Source organism: Phacochoerus africanus, chromosome 15, assembly GCF_016906955.1.
Source record: "Phacochoerus africanus isolate WHEZ1 chromosome 15, ROS_Pafr_v1, whole genome shotgun sequence".
In the NCBI taxonomy this organism is placed as follows: domain Eukaryota; kingdom Metazoa; phylum Chordata; class Mammalia; order Artiodactyla; family Suidae; genus Phacochoerus; species Phacochoerus africanus.
Genome location: NC_062558.1, coordinates 125752938 through 125780654, shown reverse-complemented (window position 1 = coordinate 125780654; position 27717 = coordinate 125752938). Strand labels below are relative to the sequence as shown.

General features: G+C 36.4%; 1 protein-coding gene across 2 annotated transcripts in view; it reads right to left on the bottom strand.

The window, feature by feature from the left end:
• ATRNL1 (attractin like 1) overlaps positions 1-27717 on the bottom strand; it is a 765538-nt gene that overhangs the window by 704169 nt on the left and 33652 nt on the right. For both annotated transcript variants that reach the window (XM_047760605.1, XM_047760606.1), the window contains exons 4-6: positions 22129-22257; positions 20328-20536; positions 2558-2732 (exon numbers count right to left, since the gene is read on the bottom strand). In XM_047760605.1, the coding sequence (XP_047616561.1) occupies positions 2558-2732; positions 20328-20536; positions 22129-22257 (513 nt within the window). The remainder of the gene's footprint in view (positions 1-2557; positions 2733-20327; positions 20537-22128; positions 22258-27717) is intronic.

Here is a 27717-nt window from a genome sequence, read left to right as displayed (position 1 = left end):
AACCATGAGGTTGCAGGTTCAATCCCTGGCCTCACTCAGTGAGTTAAGAATCCAGTGTTGCCATGAGCTGTGGTGTAGGTCACAGACGTGGCTCGAATCTGGCATTGCTGTGGCTGTGGTGTAGGCCAGCAGCTGCAGCTCCGATTGGACCCCTAGCCTGGGAACCTCCACATGCTGCAGGTGCAGCCCTAAAAAGACAAAAGACAAAAATAAAAAATAAAAATAAAATAAAGTCACATGGGCCTCCTTGTTGTTCCTTGAACTCTTCAAGTAGCTCCTACCTTGAGGCTTTTGTCTGGCTCTTTTCTCTGCCTCCAGATAACTGCACTGCCAATGACTTCCCTCAAGCCTGCCTTATTCTCTCCTTTCCCATGAAGCCTACCTTGACCATCACATTTATAACTGCAACTCTCTCTTCTTTGGTATTCCTAATTTGCTTACCCTCACTATCCACCTTGCTATCTTTCTATCTATAAATATCTATGTATATATGTGCATATACATAATTTATTTATCCTTATTTATCATGCTAATTACTTTTTCTTTTCTAATTGCCACCTTTTGTCACTAAATTCACAAAGACCGGGACACTCATTTTGTCCACTGACATACCCCAAGTTTTTAGCACATAAGTGTCCAAAGCAATTTGCTATAACCATGAACACATGTTTATTTTCACTAATGGCAATGGATAAATGTTCTGTAAAATATTCTCTAATGTAATAGACACTGATACAAAACCTTTGTATTATTTACTGAATAATCTGTCTTAAATGTAACATCTACACCTGAGTTAAATTCTACGATAGAAGATAAATCAACTTATGACTGACGCCATCTCTTCTACAAGCTATTTAAGCATCCTTACCTACAACTAAACCACATTTGGAATAATGAATTCTCTAACCTGTGAAAACAGAAACAAAACTACTTCTAACCTGACACCTCATAGCTGGTTTAAATGGAAAATATATGTTCAGAAGACTATCAAGTAATATTCATCACTTAATTTAAAATATGCGACTTTTAAAAATGGTTTAAGAATGGTTGAGTTTTCTCAAATATCTCATAGTTTATGAATTCAGGGTGTTTAAGGGCCTAATGCTTACTCATTTAAGTTTATACCATTAAAAATAATAAAATAAAATAAAATAAAATATGCTATTTAACTTGTGCAGGACACAAACTTCTAAAGATTTCCATTTTCTTGACAACTATTCTGTCTTCAAAACTCTACTTTGCAAATATCACAATTTAATCCAAAGTTCCACTTTATTTTCACAGGCTTTTCATTTTTATTAATCATAGTTAATTTCCTTTTTGTTTCCACATTTAAATCTCATTTCTTCAGGTTCTTTTCATATCTTAATTCATTTTAATCTTATCAACTTTCTTTCAATTCTTTCAACTATGTTTTATCCTTCACATATTGTGTTACCGAATTCTAACCGTTCACTTAAATATTTACCTAAAAATTCTTCCTTCCTCTTTCCAGAATTTATTTTATTTTAATTCTAGTCATTTCAATACAGTTTTAAAGCAATCTCCACTTACACACAGAATTTTTAAAATCCAACAAAATTAACAGGGCTAATATTTTCAGGAATTAGGGTTTGCAAATAAAATATAGAATGCCCAGTTAAATCTGAATTTCACATAAACAATGATTTTTTAGTATAAGTATGACCAATGCAATATTTGGAACAAAATCAAAAATAGCAATAAAATTATGAGACCTACTCATACTAAAAAATTATTCTCTTGATCTGAAATTCAAGTTTGTCCTATATCTGCTAAATATGGCAACTCTTTTGGGAAAACACCATTATGGTATTCCATCCAGGGTCACTTCTGATGCCCAGGCTGCACCAGTTATTACACATTATGAATAGAACCCCTGAAAATGACATTGATAATCAAATCATTCTTATTTCCTCTTTTATTCTGTCACTGAATAGTTCATAAAATACAATAACCAGCTGAAAAAAAAATCAGATAAAGATGGCAACCATGCACTTTTCCTTATCATCCAATCATGCAAAGGATAACCTCTATTGAGTCAATGGTAAATGAATACTCTGCTTTATAATACTGGCACTGTTCTCCAAACAAAAGCTTGTAAAGTAAATGCAAAGTACAAGATTAGGTAAATGAAAATTTGAAGAACAAGCTGAAAGTATTTTTCTATAAGCAATTACACTTCCTTCTAAAAAACAAAGTAGGGATTCATAATACCCAATACAGGCCTGATATGGCCTGTCCTTATTTAAAGTTAATATTTTCTTATTCAGAATTTGTTAAATGCAAATTCTAGAAAGTTAATAAAATATCTATACAGAACAAACCTATATGCACAATGACAAAAAGCTTACAGATATACTGAGTTCATATATTCTCAAGTCAGTCCCATACGGCAAAGAGATACTATCACAAAAATAACCATTCATAAATTTGTAGAACAGTAACATAAGACATTTAGGATAGTCTTGTAACCCCTTCCCAAAAAGAGCCCAGCTTAGAAAACAGGTTATGAAAATCTGAAGGAAAAAATACTTACTTCAAGACCATTTGGAAAGAACTGTAGTTAAAAGTATATCCACCAATCACCCACATAAATTTCCCATGTAAAACAGCTTTATGGGAAGCTCGACCTACAGAAGGACTGAAGGGTTTTACATTTGGCAGAATCCAGTAAGATTCAGTGGAGGGAACATTCAAAGAACAATCAGGACCTATTTCAAAAAACCAAATAACACAAAGTATTAAACAAAGACTTATAGAAATAGAATATATGGATTAAGAGAATTTAAGAATTCAATGCTCATCGCATTAATAAATAGAATACACATAATAAATGGCCTGAAATGTAACTTAACAGAAAAATTCTAACAGCAAATGTAATGCTTACAAGTGAAAAAAATCATACACTCAAATCAGACTTGGATATGTTAAATAAATTATCACAATATGAAAGAATTATTTAAATAATATAAATTTCAGGTTTACTTTAGTATGCTACTAGCATATCAGAATGAAAAACAACGTATTCAAATCCAAGTTCTGTCACTTACTGAAAATGTGACCTTGGAAAAGTCTGTTTATAATCTCTCCCATCATCAAGCCTTCATCAATAAAACAGAAATAACATCTATCTCCTAAGGCTTATTTCAAATACGTAGTTTTTTAAAAGACAGTGGAAATGAAAGCATTGCAAACTGCAAACTAGTACAGAAATAGTAAAAAAAAAATTACATTTTTTCTTAACAACATTATTATTAAGAAGAACCAAAACTGACATAACCAAAGAAGCTTATCATCCTCAAAAAGAAAAAAATATTATGCATAACAAAATAAAAACTACTAATAAGTACAGGATAACTTAAATACTAAGTTGAAAAACCGCCTTTTTCTATTCACATTCATGATGTTACTTATGAGCCTTGTTTTCTTCATATGTAAAATGTAGCAGACTAGTCTAGATCACTGTTTCTCAAACTTAAGTTATGGAAGGAATGCTCCTAAAGGTAAAACAGTTTCATCAGATTTAAGGGTTCATAAATTATTTTAATTCTAATGAAACTACTATCCTCAAGCAAAAACCAGACATAAACTCCTTATGCTTAAAGTTCTTTTATAAATATCAAACCAACATAAACTTATAAATTATACATACATAAACAAACTTGTAAAACGAATAAAATAAATATTTGCTTAAAATAATGAGTGATGTTATCCTGCTCAAACTAAATCACTCATTCCTTATGGCACCTTTCTTTTTTTTTACAAAACTTTGATGCCTACATTATTTTGATAACATAATTTGCCCATCACTTTTCTATCATCTATCTTACAAACCTTTCTAAATTCATACAATATTCTATAACATCATCTGACTTTCTCTTGTCACGAAAGTATCAATACACATCAATATTCTTTTTAGCCTATAATAAGGATACTACTAGGTCCTAGCTCAAAAGTCAACACAAATGCCGGCACTGGGATCAAGTGACATTTTTTTCACAATTATAAGATCAATCACTTGATGTTAAATTTGCTTATATCAAAACTTTAGTTTACCATTGAATCACAAAACTTTAAAACTTCCAAACAGATCCTAACTACAGAAATATTAGCCTTTACAGTTTTTATCTGCTTATTTGTTCACTCACCCATGCATTCATTCATTCATCTTCAAAGTCCTTTTCAATGCTTACATTCTATGAGGCTGTATTTTTCAGGTACAAATGAGGTAGCACCCTAGATTGTCTCTTTGGTAACAACACAACCTTTTAAATCAGATATAGAAAACTTTATAATTTATGTGTGAAAAGACCAAGTACTATTCCTTGGTAACCAAAGAAATTAAAGGAACACAATGATCTTTTTTTTTATTTAACTGTAATTCTAAACCACACAGAACTCATTTAACTCAGGTTGGCAAACAGCAGCCCATGCAAAATCCAACCCATTACCTATTCTTGTAAATAAAGTTTTGTTACAACACAGTATGCTCATTCATTTAAGTATTATTTATGGCTGCTTTTGCAGTACAATAGCAGAGTTAAGTAGCTGCAACAGAGATTGTGGGCTTGCAAGGCCAAAAATATTTACTATATGGCCTTTTACAGAACAGTTTGCAACCTCTAATTTAACTGAAAAGAGATGAGATTATAAGGACATTACATACAAGTAATACATCTATTGGTATGAATCTTCTAACTTGTTTTCCTAAAAAGATAATATAGGTTTATTTTCAATAATGTAAGTCGGGAATAATAAGGCAAAAGGGTAAAATATTAATAACAGGTTAACTGGGGTAAAGGGCATTTGTACATTCTTCATACTCTCCTTATGCCTGCAACTTTTCTATAAATTTGAAACTCTTTCTAACTAAAAAGTTTAAAACACTTTATCACCGAAAGGCACAGAGTTGAAAGCAAATAATAACTGAGTATTGCCTGGCAGAGTTTTACAGGGAATAACAGCATATAAAATTCTAAAGAGAGTCAGGGATATACTTAAATCAATAATATGTTTATGAAATCTGCACTAAAACAAAATATTTCAGAGCAAGTTTTTCATAGGCTGAATAATGCTCCTGCCCCCAAGATAACCAGGTCCTAATCACCAGAACCTATGAATGTTACTTCATCTGGCAAAAGGGATAATTAAGGATCTTGAGCTGGGGAGTTTATCCTGGATTAACCAAGTAGGCTCTACATGTTACCACAAGGGTCCTTACAAGAGAGATTTGACTACCGAAGGAGACAGCAATATGACCACTGAAGCAAGATGCTGTGTTCCATGCCTGGAGATGGAGGAAGAGAAAAAAAAGCCAAGGATTGCAACTCCAGTTGTTGGAAAAGTCAAAGATACAGATTCTTTCTTAGAGCCTCTGGAGTGTGGTCCTGCCAACATCTTGATTTTGTGAATCAAGTGAAACTGATTTCAGTCGTCTAATCTCCAGAATAGTAAGAGATTGATAAATGTGTGTTGTTTGAAGACACCAAGTTTCTGGTAACTTGTTACAAGCAATTATAGGAAAATAATACTAATAACTAAATGTATTAATTCTATTTATTTCTTTATTTAAAATAAACACTGTTATTCAACACAGGAGACTGGAATTTAGAAATTTTAAAATCTTTACTCTGTAATCTTAAAATACCTAACGTTCTACACGAAAGAAAACAGCAGTCAAATTCTTCCTATCTTTGTTAATACTAGAAGTTAACGTAACTTCTAGCAGTTATTAGAAAGAATGGTCTATAGCCAAGACTCTACAGATTGTCTTTATTTTACTCTAAACTAATACGTTTATAAACAGAATGAAAGATTTATGAATATGACCTAAAAGTTTAAGAAAAGCCAGATGTCTTAACTTGTAGTTTTCTGCATTCTATAAAATGATTAAAAATGTAAATTTATAAACTGAGTATTAATTTAAAATACAAATAACTATAAACAATGCTTTATACACACAAAGGCTTCACCACTCATATCTAATATTTATATCTACATTTAAGGCCATCCAAGACTCTCTCTCTTTTTATAAAAACACATCCATGAGAAATCTACCGCCTCGTTATCTGGCCCCTTACGGAAGATCTCTGCATAACTCTGCCTGAATAACTTCTATCAATAAATCCTGGAAGGACATTCACTAGGACGCAAGAATACAGCCTTTCCAACTGTTAAAGTATGGAAATGCTTCACTGATTGTTAAGTAGATGCTGCCCTTGAGCAGCCACCAGGCTTTCTTTCCCCTTCCCAGTTCCCCTGGCTCTCAGATAATCCAGACCTCGCCACAAAAGACAAGGAAAGCAGTAATGCCTGGCTCGGCATAGCTCGTCCAGTATCCTACCCTAAAGCCAGCAACTATTTTGATTGGTTGCTGTCTGAGTGTCTGTACCTTAGCAATTATAAACACTTCATTCGGTCACCTCTACCAGACTCGAACCACTGATCCTTTCCTTTAACTATGACACATCCCAGTCCATCCCAAATCACCTGGATCACTACAATAATCTCCAAACTGGTCTCCTTCTTTCCATTTTTACTCCCTTCCTATCACATTCAATTCTCACAACACAACCAGAATAACTAAAAATATAAATCTACCCTTATCATTTCCCTACTCAAAACATTTCAATGATTTCCCATCACATTTAAAATTAAAATACTCAACATGCCTACAACTCCTACATGACTGGCCTCAGTATTCACTTATTGAATTAATGAATGAAAATAACCTTAGAGCCATAAAAGATTAAGAGCAAGAGCTATGAGACCTCCCTTGTTGCGCAGCCAGTTAGGATTATGCGTTGTCACTGCAGTGGCTCAGGTGGCTGCTGTGACAAGTGTTTGATCCTGGTCTGGGAACTTCCATATACTGCCAGCGCCGCCAAAAAAACAAAGAGTTATGAAGCTAAACATCACTTTCCTACTTATTAACTGTGAAACCTTGGACAAATCACTTAACTTCTCTAAACTTTAATCATGGAGATTATGCCTAGAAGAAGATAGAATTCTGTGAAGATAAAGTAAGACAGAATGAGATTGTACTTAATATTTAATATACTAAAAGCTTCATAATAGTAACCTTATCGTTTTTATGAGTCCATCCTCTCACCTAAATATGCAAGATTAAGTATAATTAAGTCTACAGGCAAAATAGGTTAACAAAGCCTAGAGTTATTAGATATTGGAAATATATGTGCCAAAAGAAAACAGTAAAATTACAAGTAAAAAATTCCTATAATTACAGGTAAATCCAATTGAGAAATAATTAGAAAGAATAAAACCTAGAATAAAGAAATTACTACAAAGTTTTGAAGTTTTTCCAAAACAATTCCACAACTACTGAAATACATTCTTCCTTCCTTCCCAAAGTACTCTATTTTGCACTGGAAAAGTTTTTCCAAAGGAATCTACCTCTGATTTTATCATGGAAGTAAATTATTAAAAATTTATTTGCTTTATACAAATTAATTTTTTAAGTTTGCTTCCATAAAGGAGGATAAAAATTTTAAGTCTTTGAGAGAGTAAAACAGCAATTCCCTTAATGTCCCCTAAATTTATGAATAGATTTATATACTAACTTCTGATGTTACTAGAAAAACTGTAAGCGCTGTGTACAAAGATGCAGAATGGAAAACCTAGCAGTAAAATCTTATCTCCCCCAACAAGAAAGCAGATGAGTTGTTCCTTTTACTAATTAGCATTTTTAAAACATGCTTTAAGGAGTTCCTGTCGTGGGTCAGTGGTTAACAAATCCGACTAGGAACCATGAGGCTGCAGGTTCAATCCCTGGCCTTGCTCAGTAGGTTGAGGATCTGGCATTGCCATGAGCAGTGGAGTAGGTTGCAGATGCAGCTCAGATCTGGTGTTGCTGTGGCTCTGGTGTAGGCTGGCGGCTACAGCTCCGATTCGACCCCTAGCCTGAGAACCTCCATATGCCCCGAGAGCAGCCTAAGAAATGGCAAAGAAACAAAAAAAATAAAAATAAAATTAAAAAATAAAACATGCTTTAATTTCTCAAAAAAAAAAAAAGAATTAGTCTGAATGTATTTTCTTTATATCATTCAAAGTAGGAAAAAAACTAAAAAGTGATCCAGTCAAGGGATTTTCAATGGAAAAAAAAAAAAATCGTGCTCCAGAGTTTTGGACTTCTTTTTGATGCTTTTAGCTCATACCTTTAATTCATATTTAATCTATTTAATCTATGCCACTATGAAAAAAATATTTTATTAGTAGGGTGGTACATACTTAAAGGGAAAATTTTATTTATTTTATTTCGCAGTTCTCAGTTGAAAATACTAAATACTGCTGACCTTGAACCACATCAAACACAATTTGTTAAGCTGTATTTCTATAAATAACTCTATACTTTGGAACTTTAGGTATTTTAAATAAGTCTAATAACAGTAAAAATAGATACACTTTCTAAAAGTATTTCTAGCATAGTATATCAGTTAGATTTCTTTGGTTGTAAGCCACAGAAACTACTTTTGGCTAGCTTAAAGAAAAATGAGAATTTGTTGAAAAAATATGGAGAAATTCAGAGAATTTTTAAAAGAGGCTGGCTGGAAAATCAAGCTTAAAATAGACAAGTATCTGGATTTATCATCTCATCAAGATTACTCTCAATGGCAAAATAGATGCAACTATAAATTCTCTTACTATAAAGTAAGAAAGACAAAGACAAATACCATGTGATATCACTTATACGTCGAATCTAATGGCACAAATGAACTTATCTACAAAACAGAAACAGACTCACAGAGAACAGACTTGTGGTTGCCAAGGGAAGGAGGGGAGGGAATGGAATGGACTGGGAGTCTGGGGTTAGCAGACACAAAACTATCACATTTAGAATGGTTAAGCAATGAGGTCCTAGTGTATAGCACTAGGAACTATAGCCAACCTCTTGGGGTAGAACATGATGGAAAATAGTATGAGAAAAACAATATATACATATATATGACTGGGTCATTATGCTGTACAGCAGAAATTGACACACTCTAAGTCAACTATACTCTAATAAAAATAATTTAAAAAAAAAAAAAAAAGACTACTCTCAGTGAAGTTCCTGTCATGGCTCAGCAGGTTAAGAACCCAACATAATGTCCGTAAGGATATGGGTTCAATCCCTGTCCTCACTCAGTGGGTTAAGGATCTGGCACAGCTGAAAGCTGCAGCATAGATCAGAGATGCAGCTTGGATCTGGCGTTGCTATAGCTGTGGTGCAGGCCTGCAGCTGCAGCTCCAATTCAGCTCCTAGCCTGGGAAATTCTATATGCTGCAGATGCAGCCATAAAAGGAAAGAAAGGGAGGGCCCTAGTCTCAATGAGTGAAAGGCAATTTCCCAAAAAGAAATTGGATTGCTACTAGGAAAGGAAAAATATGCTGAGAAGGAAGATTTTAAGACAGGTACATATAACTTACTGTAATCACTGCAGAAATAGTATTATGATTTAATATGTATACTGAGTCTGAAGTTCTCCACAATAAAAGGCAAAGCAAGATAGCATCATCGCAAGAGCCTTACCTTCCAACATAAGAAAATTTCACTTTTGTTTCAGTATCCCAAGTATCCAAAACATTTTCTAGGCCCATAAAGCCAATCTCCAAAGGAGAGGATCAATTTTAGCGTATTTTAAATGTCCACAGCTGTTCTGACAATATTTTAATTTTATAGAACAATGAATTGTGAGAGTGGTAATCACTCTACTGAATCTATTCCAGGAACACTTGGTTCTCTCAGTTTAGGTCAATGATGCTATTGCAGTATGGAAAGGAACTGCCCTCCTGTTAGCAAAGACCAGGGCTTTCTAATTAGTAGTTCTGAGTTGTGAAAGGCTTCAAAGAGAGCTTTAGTTCTAATTATTTGAAAATGACAAACACTGAGTTAGCGAGGACTGAGGGCAGGGTTTGTTTACACTACTTGTATAAATTAGAGGCAACAAAATAAGTAGTTGTAAATATTTCAACATTAGGTAAGCTTCTATGAGGAAGGAACCTACGCCTATCACAGAATATTCTGTGAATTCTGTTGTACTTCACAGCTCAGTCCTTTGTTCTATTCTCTCAGTACAGTCCCTTCCCTCGTGATCGCCTCTGATCTCACGGCTTTAGCTATCATCAACTATTTCCAATTTGGTATCTTTAAGCCAATCAGCCCCAAACAGTACAGCCCTCTCTCCTCTAAATTCCAACTGCCTTTCGATATCACCTCATAGATGTCTAAAAGACATCTTAGACTTAACATACCAAATTCAAAGGGATCTTTGTTTTAAAAATCTTCCTCATATCAACTGATGACAATTCTGTCTTACTCTAAGGTCAAAAACTCTTGAAGTTATCTTTGACTCTTTTCTTTCTCCCATCCCCCAAGGCATCAACAAATCCTATTGATTCTGCTTTTTTTTTTTGATTCTGCTTTAAAACTACATTCAATATTAAGCAATTCCTACCCCCTTTGCAGCCTGCCCACATTACTATCATCTTTCATCTATATTACAATTACAGGAGTTCCCATCGTGGTTCAGCAGAAACAAATCTGACTACCATCCATGAGAACACAGGTTTGATCCCTGGCCTTGCTCAGTGAGTGAAGGATCCAGCGTTGCTGTGAGCTATGGTGCAAGCTGAAGACATGGCGTGGATCCCGCGTTGCTGTGGCTGTAGCATAGGCCTAACGGCTACAGCTCCAATTTGACCCCTAGCCTGGGAACCTCCATACGCCGTGGGTGCAGCCCAAAAAAGACAAAGAAATAAAAATAAATTATAATTATAATACCTGCCCCTTAACTGGTACTCTGCTTCCACAGTCTATTCTCAATATAGAAGTCAACAAGAATCTTTTACAACTAAGTCAGATTATATCAATCTTCTGCTCAAAATTCTACAATGTCTCCCCATTTCACTTAGGGTAAAAGTCAAAATCTTTTCAATGGCCTGCAATGCTAAGGCTTAGCTGATCTAGCTCCTTTCTCACACCTCCATCACTCCAGCAACCCTTTACCTCCATATCCCAATCATCTCCCTTGCTCTGTTAGTTCTCCAAGCTCCTAACTGATAATCTTCCCCACAGTAATTCAATTCCAAACACAGAGCCTTGTGCTGGTCCACACACACTCGTGAGGCACGTTCTTGCCTTAGTGCCTTTGCAATGATGGCTCCCTCTACCTAGGATGTTCTTCTCCTAAATATCTATATAGCTAACTCCCTCATTTGCTTCAAGTCTTTGCTAAAATGCCACCTTTTCAAGAAGGCCTAACCTGCCATTTTATCTTAAACTGTAATTCCAATCCCTAGATCTATCCAGCCCTCTTTCTTGGCACTGTTTTTCCATTGCACTTAATCCCGTTCTAAATTATGATATTAATAACATATGTTACATTGCCTCTCTATGGTCAGACTCGCTTAGCTCGAATATAAGATCCACAAGGACCTTTGCCTTCGTTCTTCCACAATGTATCCAAAGGACCTAGAATAGGACCAGCACGTAGAAGAAGCTCAAACACATGTGTTATATAAAATGAACAAAAATGAACGAATTGGTAAATTAAGCTTGTTATATATACATCTTCAATGCTATTTTTATTTTTAAGTGGTCAACCGTTTAAGTAGCTTAGGAATAAAAGTTTATTTTCTTGCCTCATGCTCAAAGTTGGATCTGCTGTTTTTGCTGGGTTGGGGAGAATGAACAAAAAGAGAAGAATATAACCTAGTACGTTACTTGTCACTTGTCCCTCCACAGAGTTAAATAGAGAGATCATCTCATCATTATTAAACTGCCAAGGAAAATGTAGGCACCCTGCGAATTTCTTCAAAGCAACCTATAGTCTCGCGTGGACTTATATACACTATCCTAAAGTAACTATGTTCTATGACTCACCCAGAAAAAAAAATTTAGGATAAAATATTGATGGATTTGAGTTAAAAGAATTTATATTTTTCTAAAATGAACAAAATTATCGAGTTTTTACAACTTGAATAATACCAGAGTTTGTGAGCACTCTGGCAGACAATACTGCCACCCAATGGCAAATGCTGAAATTTAAAAAGAAAGGACTGAAACAGACACAGGAGCAAGGATTCAAGAACTAGATACTCAAGTTCAAATGCAACCCTCAATATGGAAAATTACGTTTTATAGATCAAGTAAATTACATAATTTGTTGGAGTACTCGTCTTCTAAAACATCTACACCTGAACAGCCACATTTCACTGTACTGCCAAACTAATACATTTCTCATTCCTTCATTCAACAAAGAAAAAGAAAAAAAAATGGAGTTTCTGTCATGGCTCAGCAATAATGAACCTGACCCGTATCCATGAGGATGTGAATTCAATCCCTGGCCTTGCTCAGTGGGTTAAGGATCCAGCATTGGCGTGAGCTATGGTATAGGTCACAGACACATCTCAGACCCCATGTTGCTATGGCTGTGGTGTAGGTGAGCAGCTGCAGCTCCAATTCAACCCCTAGGCCTGGGAACTTGCATATGCAGCAGGTGCAGCCTGAAAAGCAAAAAAGAAGAAGAGGAGAAAGAAAAGATTAAAAAAAAAAAATTGAGTGCCTACTACATGATAGGCACTATAGAAGATGCTGGGAATACAAAGCTGATCAAAACATAACCATTCTTAACTTCATGGAGTTTACATTCCAGTAGGAAAGATAATCAAAGAGTCACACGAACATAAATGTGATAAATGCTAAAAGCTAAAAAGGTAAGGTCCTATGAAAGCATATAAGAGGGGGATCTGACCTGGTCTTAGAATTTTAGTGGGATTAGGGTGTTGTAGGAGGAAGAGAAAGAATAAAAAAGACCTTGAAATATTAAGGAACAAACAACGTGCGAGGAAATGAAATAAATTCAAAAAAAGTGTAACTTTAAATAAAGAATCAGAGACACTCTTTGAAAAACTATTGGGAGTTCCCATTGTAGCAAAGCAGAAATGAATCCAACTAGTATCTGTGAGGATGTGGGTTTAATACCTGGCCTCGCTCAGTTGCTGTGAGCTGCAGTGTAGGCCATAGATTCAGCTCAGATCCTGCACTGCTGTGGCTGTGGTGTAGGCCTGCATCTGTAGCTTTGATTCAACCCCGAGCCTGGGAACTTCCATATGCCACAGGTGTGGTCCTAAAGAGCAAAACCAAACAAAACAAAAACCTATCGAATTACCAGATTTCTACATTCAGATGTTACATTTTAATCCATAATTTAAAGACTGAAACAACCTACTCCAATCCTTACATAAGAACTGTGTCTGATGGAGTTCCCGTCGTGGCGCAGTGGAAACGAATCCGACTAGGTACCATGAGGTTGCAGGTTCGATCCCTGGCCTTGCTCAGTGGGTTGAGGATCCAGCGTTGCCGTGAGCTGTGGTGTAGGTCACAGACAAGACTTGGATCTGGCATTGCTGTGGCTGCAGCGCAGGCCAGCTGCTATAGCTCCAGTTGGACTCCTAGCCTGCGAACCTCCATATGCCACAGGTGCAACCCTAAAAAGACAAAAGGCAAAAAAAAAAAAGAACTGGATAGCCATAAAGAGTATCCTGAGAAGATTTAAAACGAGTGAATAATAGGATTGAGCAGGCCGTTCTGGAATAGGAAGGGACCGAGGACAATTTTTAAATGGTTAACTAATGGTCCTATACATAAAAAGCGGTACAACCTGTTTTTCATTTTTATAGAATACAGGGAAAAACATTTTGTTATAATAGATTAAGAGAAAAATGTACTCCGAAGCCTGCTAATTTATCTTTTTAACCTGTCTACTCCCACCATCTATTCCACATTGCAAAGTTTTTCTCAGTAGGCATGAGAGAACTACTCAGCCCATTCCTTGTCAATTAAGGTAACCATCAACATTTTAAAATATCTTACTTGGGTTTTTTAATTCATTTAGAAGATTCCAATCATTTGAAGTCCCTTCCTAATTTGGAAATATCTTTTGAGGGGCTGCACCCAAGGCATATGGAAGTTCCCAGGCTAGGGGTCCAATCGGAGCTGTAGCTGCCGCCCTAAGCCACAGCCACAGCAATGCCAGATCCGAGCCTTGTCTGCAACCTACACCACAGCTCATGGCAACTCAGGATACCCACCCACTGAGTGAGGCCAGGGATCGAACCCACATTCTCAAGGATACTAGTCAGATTCGTTTCCACTGTCCCACAACAGGAACTCCTGGGAAAATCTTTTACTGTATGATTTTTGTTCAGCAGTGGGATCCCTTCCTACTACACAATTCAGAAAAAAACTCCCGATTTATTTCCCAAGGCAGCCAAAGTACTACAAATAAGAAGAGCTAGGTTTAGCCAAGAAGATGCACTAAGCAGCCTTGAATCTTCACAAGTGATACAATGATGTGGGGAAAATCTAAAATTCTTTCTACCCAAGCCTGTAGCATGCAGTACCCACAGTAAGGACGCCAGCAGTGGTGTCCCCGCATCCAACAGCAGTGAGAGGAATATCCGAATCAAACTTTCCCGTAGCTGCACCTTTGCTATGAACCAACTCACCCCTTTCCAACCAAGCTTTTTCCAACCTTCTCATCGCCTTTGTGAGCTGCCCAATATCCTTTTATAGTAGAGTACAGGTTAAGAGAACTAAAAATAAGTTGCTTAAATAAACTAAAAGTGAATCCCTCTCCCTCAAAACATTCTAGAGGCAAATGGGCAAGTGCTACTGGTTACCACAGTTACTGCCATTTACCAGCCACTGGAAAAGATCTCAACGATTTAAAATTCCCACACAGCACTTCCACTCTCATCCTACTGACCTAAAATTAGAATAATAACCATACTAGACCCAAGGAAAGCTGAGAAACGTGCTATGCAGCTGAAGATCATGTGCTGAGCTAAAAACTAAGTGAGTTCTATTACTAAAAAGAAGGGAAGAATGAATGCTGGGAGACAGCAGTCCTTGACATACTTTCCAATAACCACCTCTACAGCTCAGGTAAGCCAGAACTGCTTCTTTTGCTCACAATCAAAGACTTCCAGAGATTCTTATTTTTTTAAGTAATGTAAGAGGGAAACCTGGAGCCATTCTGATTAGGGAATTGACTAGAGGGAGGGAGGCCCACACCATATCTGAGATTCTGCTTTGAAAATTAATGTTCCACTGTATTTTTCACATGTGACTAAAAATCTAATTTCTTATATTTTAATTTTGATGCCTTTAAAAAAAAATTCCCAGAGTTCCTGTCATGGCTCAGTGGAAACGAATCCAACTAGGAACCATGAGATTGCGGGTTCGATCCCTGGCCTCGCTTAGTGGGTTAAGGATTCAGCATTGCCGTAAGCTGTGGTATAGGTTGCAAACACAGCTCGGATTTGGCCGTGGCGTAGGCTAGCAGCTACAGCTGCAATTAGATCCCTAACCTGGGAACCTCCATATGCCACAAGTACAGCCCTAAAAACCGGAAAAAAAAAAAAAAAGGTTCCCCATCTATCCCAAAGTTTGGAAACCATCTCAAAAAAAAAAAAAATGCTTTTTTGGAGTTCCCGTCTTGGCTCAGCAGTTAACGAATCTGACTAGTATCCAGAAGAACACAGGTTCGATCCTTGGCCTCGCTTAGCAGGTTAAAGATCCAGCGTTGCTGTGAGCTGTGGTGTAGGTGGAAGATGGGGCTCAGATCGGTCGTTGCTGTGGCTGTGGCGTAGGCCAGCAGCTGTAGCTCCAATTAGACCCCTAGCCTGGGAACCTCCATATGCCCCGGGTGCGGCCCCAGAAAAAAAACATATAAATATATATGTATATACGTGTATATATATTTATTATATATATATATATATATGCTTTTCAAAGTTGCCTTTTTCCCTCCTGTGACTTATTAAGACTTAAACAAATTCTTTAAGTGAAAGATGTCACAGAGGCAGATGAATCCACACAGGCCTCTATCCTTTGGGTAATCTATTTAATATCTTTGACAACTATATGATATAACAAAATTAAACATTATAAAATAAACTTGTGTGTTTTTCAAAATGCTACCCTAGCATTTTCTATATTCTTTACTACTTCAACTTTTGATCTCTATAAGTGCTTTCCACAGAAAAAGGGAGACAGTCGACTTTGACAGTGTCATCTATTCTTAAAATATACCCCCATGCAATTTGGAAAAATTCCTCAAACAGTAATAAGATAAAAGCAGATGGTTAAGGAAGAAAGACTTAGCTAAGAAAGCTAAAGGAGAAAAAAGTACAGTGATAGCTGAGCAGAAGTCTTAAGAGATGCTACAAAAAAAAATACTAAATTTGGAAAACAAGGAGATGCTTGCACTAGAGAAATGTGAGGAAAGGGATCCAACACTAAAAAAAAGCTAGGCTTCTCCTTTGTGTTCTCTTGATAAAATCTCCATTTCCAGAGTACCCGTTGTGGCTCAGCAGTAATGAACCTGACTAGTATCCATGAGGATGCAGGTTCGATCCCTGGCCTCACTCAGTGAGTTAAGGATCCTGCGTGGCTGTGGCCGTGGCTGTGGTGTAGGCCAGCCGCTGCACTCCAATTCGACCCCTCGCCTGGGAACTTCCATATGCCGCGGGTACAGCCCTAAAAAAACCTCAGTTTCTAAAAGGAACACTTACTTTCTTTTTATATACTAGCATAGCACCAAACAGGAAGCAAAGTTAACCGACATAAATGGATAAAATACAATGAAGGTAGCAACAATCTGTTATTCTTAACAGAAAAAAAAAACTCAGTTCCAAATAACACATTACAAAAACTGCCAGACCTTGAACCTCATAAAGATTGCCTCCTCAGCTCCCATCTTCAAAGAGCTCTAGTTCTTTCACCATTTATTTCCCAGATGCCCTAGAAACAAATCTCTTTCCATTTCCCCTCAATGATACTTCCCATTCTCCATATGGAAAATAAAAACATCAGTGGTATGGTCACAATCCCCTATACTTTAAGCTATACATTCTTAAATATAGAATCAGGGATCAGGTTTGAGGCATCTGTCTTGAAAGAAGCACAGTATCTCCCTAACACCATACACAAAAATCAACTCCAAATGGATTAAAGACCTAGATATAAGACCAGACACTATCAAACTCTTAGAGGAAAACATAGGCCAAACACTCTCTGACATAAACGACAGCAACATCTTCTCAGATCCACCTCTTAGAGTTTTGACAATAAAAACGAAAATAAACAAACGGGACCTAATCAAACTTAAAAGTTTCTGCACAGCAAAGGAAACCCTAAACAACACAAAAAGACAACCCACAGAATGGGAGAAAATCTTTGCAAATGAATCGACTAACAAGGGATTAATCTCTACAATTTATAAACACCTTCTGCAGCTCCATACTGAAAAAAGAACCTAATCAAAAAATGAGCCGAAGGTCTAAACAGACAATTCTCCAAAGATGACATTCAGATGGCCAAAAAACACATGAAAAGATGTTCAACATCACTCATTATTAGAGAAATGCAAATCAAAACCCCTATGAGGTACCACCTTACACCAGCCAGAATGGCCATCATCCAAAAGTCTACAAACAAGAAGTGCTGGAGAGGGTGTGGAGAAAAAGGAACCCTAGTACACTGTTGCTGGGATTGTAAATTGGTGCAACCACTGTGGAAAGCCGTATGGAGAGTCCTCAGAAAACTAAAAATAGAACTACCATTTGATCCAGCAATCCCACTCCTGGGCATCTAGCCAGAGAAAACTATGACTCACAAAGACACACGTACTCCGATGTTCACTGCAGCACTATTTGCAATAGCCAAGACATGGAAACAACCTAAATGTCCATTGACAGAGGAGTGGATCCAGAAGATGTGGTACATACACACTATGGAATATTACTCAGCCATTAAAAAGAACAAATACCGGCATTGTTAGCAACATGGATGAACCTAGAAATTATCATGCTAAGTGAAGTCAGCCATACAATGAGACACCAACATCCAATACTTTCACTGACATGTGGAATCTGAAAAAAGGACAGACTGAACTTCTTTGCAGAACAGATGCTGACTCACAGATACTGAAAAACTTATGGTCTCCTGAGGAGACAGTTTGGTGGGTAGGGGGATGTGCTTGGGCTGTGGGATGGAAATCCTGTGAAATCAGATTGTTACGATCATTATACAACTACAGATATGATAAATTCATTTGAGTAATAAAAGAAAAAGAAAAGTAAAAATAAAAGTAATAAAAGAAAAAGAAAAATAAAAGTAATAAAAGAAAAAGAAAAAGAAAAAAAAAGATGGGGAAATCAATGAAAAAAAAAAAAAAAGCACAATATCTACTTCACCAAACATACCCACAAAACATGAATTATTTAGTTACGAATAATGGTATAAAAAATGTCTGAATTCTATGTTATAATTTATAAATCACTTTCACATTATTATTTTTTAAGAATCTATGTGTATATGTATGTGTATGTATGTGTTAATACACATACATGTAAACTATTCATATTACTCATTCTGCTTTAAAAGTAAACATATCCAGTATTTGCCTCCCTATTTTCATTTGCTTATAGACATTGAAGAGTCAGGAATTTTTATGATTTCAGGCACTGCTGACAAGAACAATAAAACGTGAAATGCCAATAAACAAAAGCCAGAAAAAAACAAAACATATTTTCAACCAGACCTATATTACAAAATCCCCAGAAAAACAGCATTGCAAGGGGGGAGTAATAAAAGGAAGTAAAAAAATTTTAAAAAAGGACAGAGATGTTCATAGAGAATATTATACAAATGTACTCATCTTTTGATTTCAAGACTGTTGAAATGAGGTGGCAACTAACAGCAAATGAGGACCACTTTGAAAATGTGACCAGGCATTTAAGCTATAATTCTATTTCTCATGCCTTAACTTAAATAGATTCTTTTTCATTTTTTTCGTTTTTCAGCCACACTCACAGCATATGGCAGTTCCCAGGCCAGAGTTCAAATCCGAGCCACATCTGCGACCAACAACACAGCTGCAGCCAACAACACAGCTGCAGCAACAGCAGATTCTTAACCCACTGTGCCCGGCCAGGGATCAAACCAGCAACGCCACGGAGACAAGCCAGATCATTAACCTACTGAATCATAGATGGAACTCCCTTAAAAGTATTCTTGATTTACCATTCTCTCCATTGAAAAAGATATTATTTTAATTTCAAGACTGAAATGGAAAAAAAAATCTCAAGGCACTTTTTAAAAGAAAGGTCACAAATGATTAAAATAGGCACTCAACAAAATACATGCCCCTACAATTAAAAAAATTGAGAAATTTTATCTGTCATAATCATAAGAGGAAATCAACTCAGTGCAAGAAGAAATTACTAGTATTTTCTATGGTCAGAGTAACTAGTTTTTTAATGAAAGAACATAGGTTTAAGGTGAGCAAAATTTATAGAAAGCCTTAAATAATTCCTTAAATAAGTAATCAGTACACTAAGTAACATTTTTTTAATTCATCTCAAGAATGCTAAATATGAGCAAAACATTCTCTTTGGTCTCTACTTAGATCTGACAGAACTATTACTACTACTGTTCCACTGTATTATAATAATATGTAATCATGTAACTTTGGATTATGTCTTTCTTGAGTCAAAGTTGCCCCTATCAACAGGATTAATATGGTGTAAGTTCTCAATACATAAATAAAATTAGCACAAAGCAAGCTCTGGGTGGGTAATTATATGCATACTTTGGACCTCTCTCTTCCTTTAATTAAACAATGACAAAACTGACAATTTTATACTTAAATACTTAAGTTAGCTAAAACTCTTCAATGTAGTCTAAAGTTAATGTTTAATGATAGATATTTATAAAAATTTTTAGAAATTCCTTCCCAGGAATTTTTGCATTAAGCAGCTTAAAAACTTTCTAGTATTTTTTAATATAGTCTATGTTCTTTCAAAAATTGCCACAAGAGGTCAGTCTTTCCCAAGAACTAAGTTTAATATAGTCCTGCAGTCATTTCCAAGATACGCATCTAATTTTGCACTATATTATTTACGTCACCTATTATAGATTAAATTTGAATGTACCATGTGTTAATTTCATCCAAGGCACCAAATCGTTGGGAACGCCACAAAAAACGAAAGAAGATCATAATGATCACATACCTACAATTTAAAGTGTTTCAGATAAAACTCCACTGGATTTTCAAAATAACATGAAGACAAAATCTTTACTAATTTTACTTGTGAAGACACAAACTATCAAGAAGTTGATTGTTACTAAACATTCTAAAAATGAGACAAATACATGAGATTTGGGTATGCAAGCAAATGAGTGGAGAATTTATATTAGTCTATTAGACCTAAGAATCAATATTTAAAAAGCCACTTACCTTGCCAACTATCATTGCAGACACACAACTTTTCTCCTGTTAGGTCACAGTAACCATGATCTGGACTGCCACAATTGGCTTTACAGTAAGGAATATCACAAGCTTCACCTTTCCAGTATTTATCACATTCACAATATACTTGACTTGGAACAGAGATGCTAGTTGTACACTTCCCATGACCAGAGCAATTGTTAGGACAAGAATTGATTCTGTAAAATATAATTCATGTATACTCAAATTTAAGACAATTGAAAAAAGAATTCTGATTATTTTGGAAACCTTATAAATGTTTTATCTGTCTATGTGCTTTAATGCAATTTCACAATATGACTGCAATTCTTACTCCGTACCTTTTTACTCCTAATGGATTCAGCTATACACATATGCAATTAGCCTCAGCTCATTCAATGAGTTTACTATGCTACCAAGACTAAACTTCCAAGGACTACACACTCAACATCTGCAGGATCTATGCAGTTCTGAGAACAATGTTTTGTAAAGACTTAAGCACCCGAATGCTTTGAATATATATTTTCAGGAAAAAAAAAAGTTCAAGAATACCTGAAACAATATGAGAAGCCAAGATTTAAACTGATTATATATATAATACTTAAATAGCATGCTATCGCCTACACATTGTAAGTGAAAAGATATTTATCAAGTTTTGTTTTAAGGCCCTCTGATTATATTCTACTATATATTTATTTTCCCTTGTATACATGCTTGAGATGAATAAATCCTATAACAAACTGCTGATTCTAGGATATTTAAGATATTTTAATTTATTCCTAGTAAAAACCTCTCTATCATTTTCTACATTCCTGAAGAAAACAAAATAAAATGTCCTGCATTCTTCTGTGGCCAGTCCTGTGAAAGCACCTGAAGGCATCTCTGACTAATCCACTTCAGCCTTGGGCTTAACAGATATAAAAATTTATATAGAGAGTTAGACACAATAGAGTCTAATTAACAATTATTTTTCTAGTCTTCGAGGATATGGTGGTATACAGCCACTTAACACACCTCTGGAGTTCCCGTCGTGGCGCAGTGGTTAACGAATCCGACTAGGAACCATGAGGTTGCGGGTTCGGTCCCTGCCCTTGCTCAGTGGATTAAGGATCTGGCATTGCCATGAGCTGTGGTGTAGGTTGCAGACGCGGCTCAGATCCTGCATTGCTGTGGCTCTGGCGTAGGCCGGTGGCTACAGCTCCGATTGGACCCCTAGCCTGGGAACCTCCATGTGCCGCGGGAGCGGCCCAAGAAATAGCAAAAAGACCAAAAAAAAAAAAACACCTCCTAAGCCTCAATTTCCTAATGTGTAAAATGGGAAAAATGCCCTTTTGACAGAACTGTTGTGAAGAGAATTAAAGACCATACTATATGTTATAAGAATATAATATATATAAAGCATCCAGTAGAATCTCTAGAAAACTTAGCTCTGGAAAACTGAGCTCTTCAAATTAGGTGTAAAACAGCTTGGAGCATAGAAAGGTATCTGCTACTCCCCACAAAGTTACACTAAATTTGTATTTGTTTACTTAACTGTTTGCCAAAAATTTTTAATTTTGTAATTAATTTTCAACCAAATTAACTTCTTACCATAGCGTTCTGAGACTTTGAAATTATCCTAATACAAGCTTAGACACTTTTATGTCACTTAGGAAGAAATGTTATATATTTTGGAATTTAAAACACTAGCCTACTCCTAGTATATAAGATATTTATAAAAACAAATAATAAGCTCTTTTATGTCAAATTATAAGAATCATTACAGTATGAAATTTTTGAGAAAAATACTTACGAGTAAAAAATGTTGAAACCAGTTAGATTATATGCAGCATCACTAAAAAAATGTAACAATGCATAGCCAGATGTTGTAACAACTTCAGGCACAGTTTCATTTCCCCTTATTTCAGGGACTATCAAACCACTATAAGAGAGCAAAGTTGAACATTGTGTATATTAATGTACACATGACTGTTAATCACATGAAATTTATTCAAAATATCCTTGTCAGAATCATTATGTATCTGAATTAGAATGGGCAACTAGAAGGATAAATCCAAAATGTGTTCATAGCCATTCTCTCCAATTAGCTCAATCTCTGCCAAAAGACTACAAACTACTCTCATGCCCCTGCACTCCTTTTTCTCTTCTCCCCATCTGGACAGCAATGTCCCATTTCTCTCTTTGCTCCTGCATTCCATTCTGTCATAATACTATAGGGTGATCTTTTACTTAAGTCATATGTAAACCTTCACTTAAAGCTACCTTGGGGAAGAAGTAATATTGTTAAAATGTCACACTGGAGTTCCCGTCGTGGCTCAGCAGAAACAAATCTGACTAGTATTCATGAGGATGCAGTGGGTTAAGGATCTGGCATTGTCATGAGCTGTGGTATAGCTCGTAGATGCAGCTCAGATCTGGTGTTGCTATGGCTGTGGTGTAGGCCAGCAGCTACAGCACTGATTTGACTCCTAGCCTGGGAACCTCCATACGCCGCAGGTATAGACCTAAAAAGACCAAAAAAAAAAAAAAAAGCCATACTACCCAAAGAAATCTACATATTCAGTGCAATACCCATCAAAATACCCATTACATTTTTCACAGAACTAGAATAAATAACCCTAAATTTTGCATGAAACCACAAAAGACCCTGAACAGCCAAGGCAATCTTGAAGAGGAAAAAAAAAAAAGTTACAGGTATCAAGCTCCCTGACTTCAGACTATACTACAAAGCTAAGTTAATCAAAACAGTAAGTACTAGACACAGATCAGTGGAACAGAAAAGAGAGCCCAGAAATAAACCAACACACTTACAGTCAAGTAATCTATGTCAAAGGAGGAAAGAACATAAATGAAGAAAAGACAGTCTCTTCAGTAAGTAGCGCTGGGAAAACTGGACAGCCACATGTAAAACAATGAGAGTGCAACATGCCCATAAAGGAAATAAACTCATGGAGCTCCCTTGTGGCACAGTGGGTTAAGGACCTGGCGTTGTCACTGTAACAGCTCAAAGTCATGCTTAAAAAATAAAATAAAATGAAGTAAAATATAAACTCAAAACGGAGTAAAGCCCTAAATGTTAAGACCAGAAACCATAAAGGTCCTAGAAGAAAATATAAGCAGAACATTCTTTGACATAAGTCACAGCGTAATTTTTTTGGGTCTATCTCCACATAAGAGAGACAAAAAGCAAAAATAAACAAATGGGGCCTAATCAAACTTAAAAGCTTTTGCACAGCAAAGGAAACCATCAACAAAACAAAAAGACAACCTACTGAACGGGAGAAGATATTTGCAAATGATATGTCTGATAAAGGGTTAATATCCAAAACATACAGAGATCTCATACACCTCAACATAAAAAAAAAAAAACAAAAAAGCACCTGATTAAAAAATGGGCAGGAGTCCCCGTATGGCTCAGCAGTTAACGAACCCAACTAGTATCCATAAGGAAGCAGGTTCAATCCCTGGCCTCACTCAGTGGGTTAAGATGCTGCCATGAGCTGTGGTGTAGGTAGCAGATGCAGCTCAGATCAGGCATTAATAATGGCTATGGCATAGGCGAGCAGCTATAGCTCCAATTCGACACCTAGCCTGGGAACCTCAATATGCCACAGATGTGGCCCTAAAAAGCAAAAAAAAAATGGGCAGAGGACATGAATAGGCATTTTTCCAAAGAACACATACACAGAGCCAACAAGCTCATGAAAAGATGCTCACCACTACTAATCAGCAGAGAAATGCAAATCAAAATCACAATGACATGTCACCTCACACCGTCAGAACAGCCATCATCAAAAAGCCACCAGAAGTTCCCATCGTGGCGCAGTGGTTAACAAATCCAACTAGGAACCATGAGGTTGCGGGTTCGGTCCCTGCCCTTGCTCAGTGGGTTAACGATCCGGCGTTGCAGTGAGCTGTGGTGTAGGTTGCAGACGCGGCTCGGATCCCGTGTTGCTGTAGCTCTGGCGTAGGCCGGTGGCTACAGCTCCGATTCAACCCCTAGCCTGGGAACCCCCATATGCAGCGGGAGCGGCCCAAGAAATAGCAACAACAACAACAAAAGACAAAAAAAAAAAAGCCACCATAATAAATGTTGGCAAGAAATGGAGAAAATGGAACCTTCATGCACTTGTTGATAGGACTATAAATTGTTGCAGCTGCTATGGAAAACATTACAGAGGTTTTGCAAAAAATTTAAAAGAAATCTACCATCTGATCCAGTGATTTTACTCCTGGTCATATATCCAAAGAAAATTAAAACACTAATTCAAAAAGATTTCTACAGCAGAAATTGGCCAAACAATGTAAATCAACTATCATTTAAAAATTTTTTTAAAACCACAAAAGAATAAAGATGCTATAAACACCAAAAAAAAAAGATATATGCACCCCAATGTTCTCAGCAGTTTTATTCACAATAGCCAAGATATTGTAGAAATCTAAGTGTCCATCAAGAGATGCATGGATAAAGATACAGTACACGTGCGCGCACACACACACACACAGAATGAAATATAACTCAGCCATAAAAAGAATGAAATTGTTCCATTTGAAACAGCATGGATGAACCTGGAGGGTATAATGCTTAGTGAAATCAGACAGAGAAAGACACTGTATGTTTTCACTTACGAAAAAATAAAACAAGCGAATATAACAAAACTGAAACAGACTCACTGGGAACAAACTAGTGGTTACCGGTGGGGAAAGGGGTGGCAGGAGGAGCAAGATAAGGGAAGAGGATCAAGGGATACCAAGTACTAGGTATAAATTAATAAGATACAAGGATGTAACATACAGCACAAGGAATATAATCAATATTTTATAATAATTTTAAATGGAGTATAATCTAGCAACTTATCAAATCAGGAGTTCCCATCATGGAGCAGCGGAAACGAATCCAACTAGGAACCATGAGGTTGTGGGTTCGATCCCTAGCCTCGCTCAGTGGGTTGAGGATTCGATGTTGCCGTGAGCTATGGTGTAGGTCGCAGACGCGTTGCTGTGGCTGTGGCACAGGGCGACGGCTACAGCTCCAATTCGACCCCTAGCCTGGGAACCTCCATATGCTGCAGGTGCCGCCCTAAAAAAGACAAAAAATTAAAAATCAATCAATCAATTTAATTGTCAAATCACTATGTGGTACACCTGAAACTAATATAATATTGTAAATCAGCTATACTTCAATTTAACTAATTAATTAACTAACTGAAACCACCTTGGTACTCTAACAAGTGGCCTTACAGCCTGACTTTTTCCCACTGGTTGCAAATTGTGGTGCATTTAGATGGAACACTTCTCATCAGCTACGTGACAATAATGACATTCTAATTAAAGCTGTATACTTCCAACACACGAATCTAGGTGGTTCAGGTCATCTAAAAATACACACTTTCTATATTTCTTTAGAAGTTTGCAAACTTATGCAAATTATATTAATATATAATTATTCAAAAAAACGATACTACTCACATAAGCCCACATACATACAAAAGAAAATTAAGCTTGTGGAGGAGAAATATAAATGTGTAAAAACTAAACTAACAACTGATATTTGTCATTTTTTAAGCCTGGTTCATGGGGAAAAATTACATATCTTCATCTATTTATACTATACTATCCTCTCTAAACCTATGAAAGCATAATATGAGAAAGAAAAGAAGCTGCTAACAACAAATTATATTACTCAAAATAGTCAATCTCTTTAGACACTGTTAAACTTATGTTTTAGACATGTTAGGAATCGAATTCCCCCATTCAAATCATATTTAACAGAACATAAAATATTATAGTCAATAATTTATTTTGTAAGCACATTTTGAAGAGCAAATTAAAAATTAATCAATTATTGATGCTAATAATTATTATTACATCTACTAGCTTACATTTGTGAAGCAACAAAAGATTTTAAAAGGAGACCGTCGGAGTTCCCACCATGGCACAGTAATTAACGAATCCAACTAGGAACCATGAGGTTGCGGGTTCGATCCCTGGCCTTGCTCAGTGGGTTAAAGATCCAGCGTTGTCATGAGCTTTGGTGTAGGTCGCAGACGTGGCTCAGATCCCGTGTTGCTGTGGCTCTGGCATAGGCCAGCAGCAACAGCTCTGATTAGACCCCTAGCCTGGGAACCTCCATATGCCACAGGAGTGGCCCTAGAAATGGCAAAAAGACAAAAAAAGAAAAAAAAAAGACTGTCAACAGAATTCAAATTCTATATACTAGTCTATATATAGTCTTTGTAATAAGATTATATCAAATAAGCACATTGCTAAAATTAACATTCCCAGATCTTTATGACAGATATGGTTAATCCCTCTGAAACAGATGAAAAGAGCAGATTTGTTTGCTTGGCTGTTTGTTTATAAGTGTTTTTAAAGCAACAAATGAAAAGGCTCCCACTTCTTTCACAACACAACACACCAAACACTTTGGACCAACCAACCATCCCACGAAAGTCAGCTATAAAAATAGCAAATCATATGAAAAGAAAAAAATCAACTTGAAGGTACTGGGAGAACTAAAAGGAAGTGAGCCCAGGAATTGGAGCCATTTCTCCTTATAGGCATTTGCTGATTTCAAAGTTGGAGATGGAGTTTAAAGAGCTAAGAACCTGGGGTTTTTAGAGCTAGGAAAACAAAAAAGTGGAACACAGGGCTCTGACTTTGACCTAAGACCCCAAAGAGCAGGCGTAGAAGTGAATAAAAGACAGGCCCTTCAGGGGACTGTACTGCAGTTTAGGTGTGAATCACCTCAGTATCTAAATTTGAATTCAGTTGACTGTGGAGTTCTAGGGTCCCCAGCCACTCTCTGTAGGAATATAATTTCTTTCTAGATCTCAAATTTTACTACCTTATGATTTTACAGACATGATGTCCAGCACATGATGGCAGAGCACACAATAAAAAACAACACTTCTCCATTCCAATCCATTCTCCATATTCTGAAAAGTCTTACCTACAGAGTAAAGTCCAATTTCTTTAGTGTGTATACAAATAAGCAATACTGCAGTGATGAAGGCATTATAAAATCTTACTGACTCTATCATTTACTAGCTAAGCAACTTTGGTCTACTCACAGAATCTCTCTGTGCCTCGGTCTCTATTTATAGCATGTCAATAATAACACCTACCTGAACGGTTACCGTGAGGATCAAATGAGTTGATATACAGAAAGAACTCTTGCACACCGCCTGGCCCAGAACGAGCAATCAGCAGATGTCACTGATTACCTTACTGGGTAATCTAGCTCCTACCTATCCCTTCACCCTTCCTATGATGAAGTTACTCCTAACCACGTACCACTGTCCCAAAATATAAGGTTCTTTAATGTGTTTGTGCCTTTGTACACATGTCTTCCTCTCATGAGAATATCCTGACCTCCACA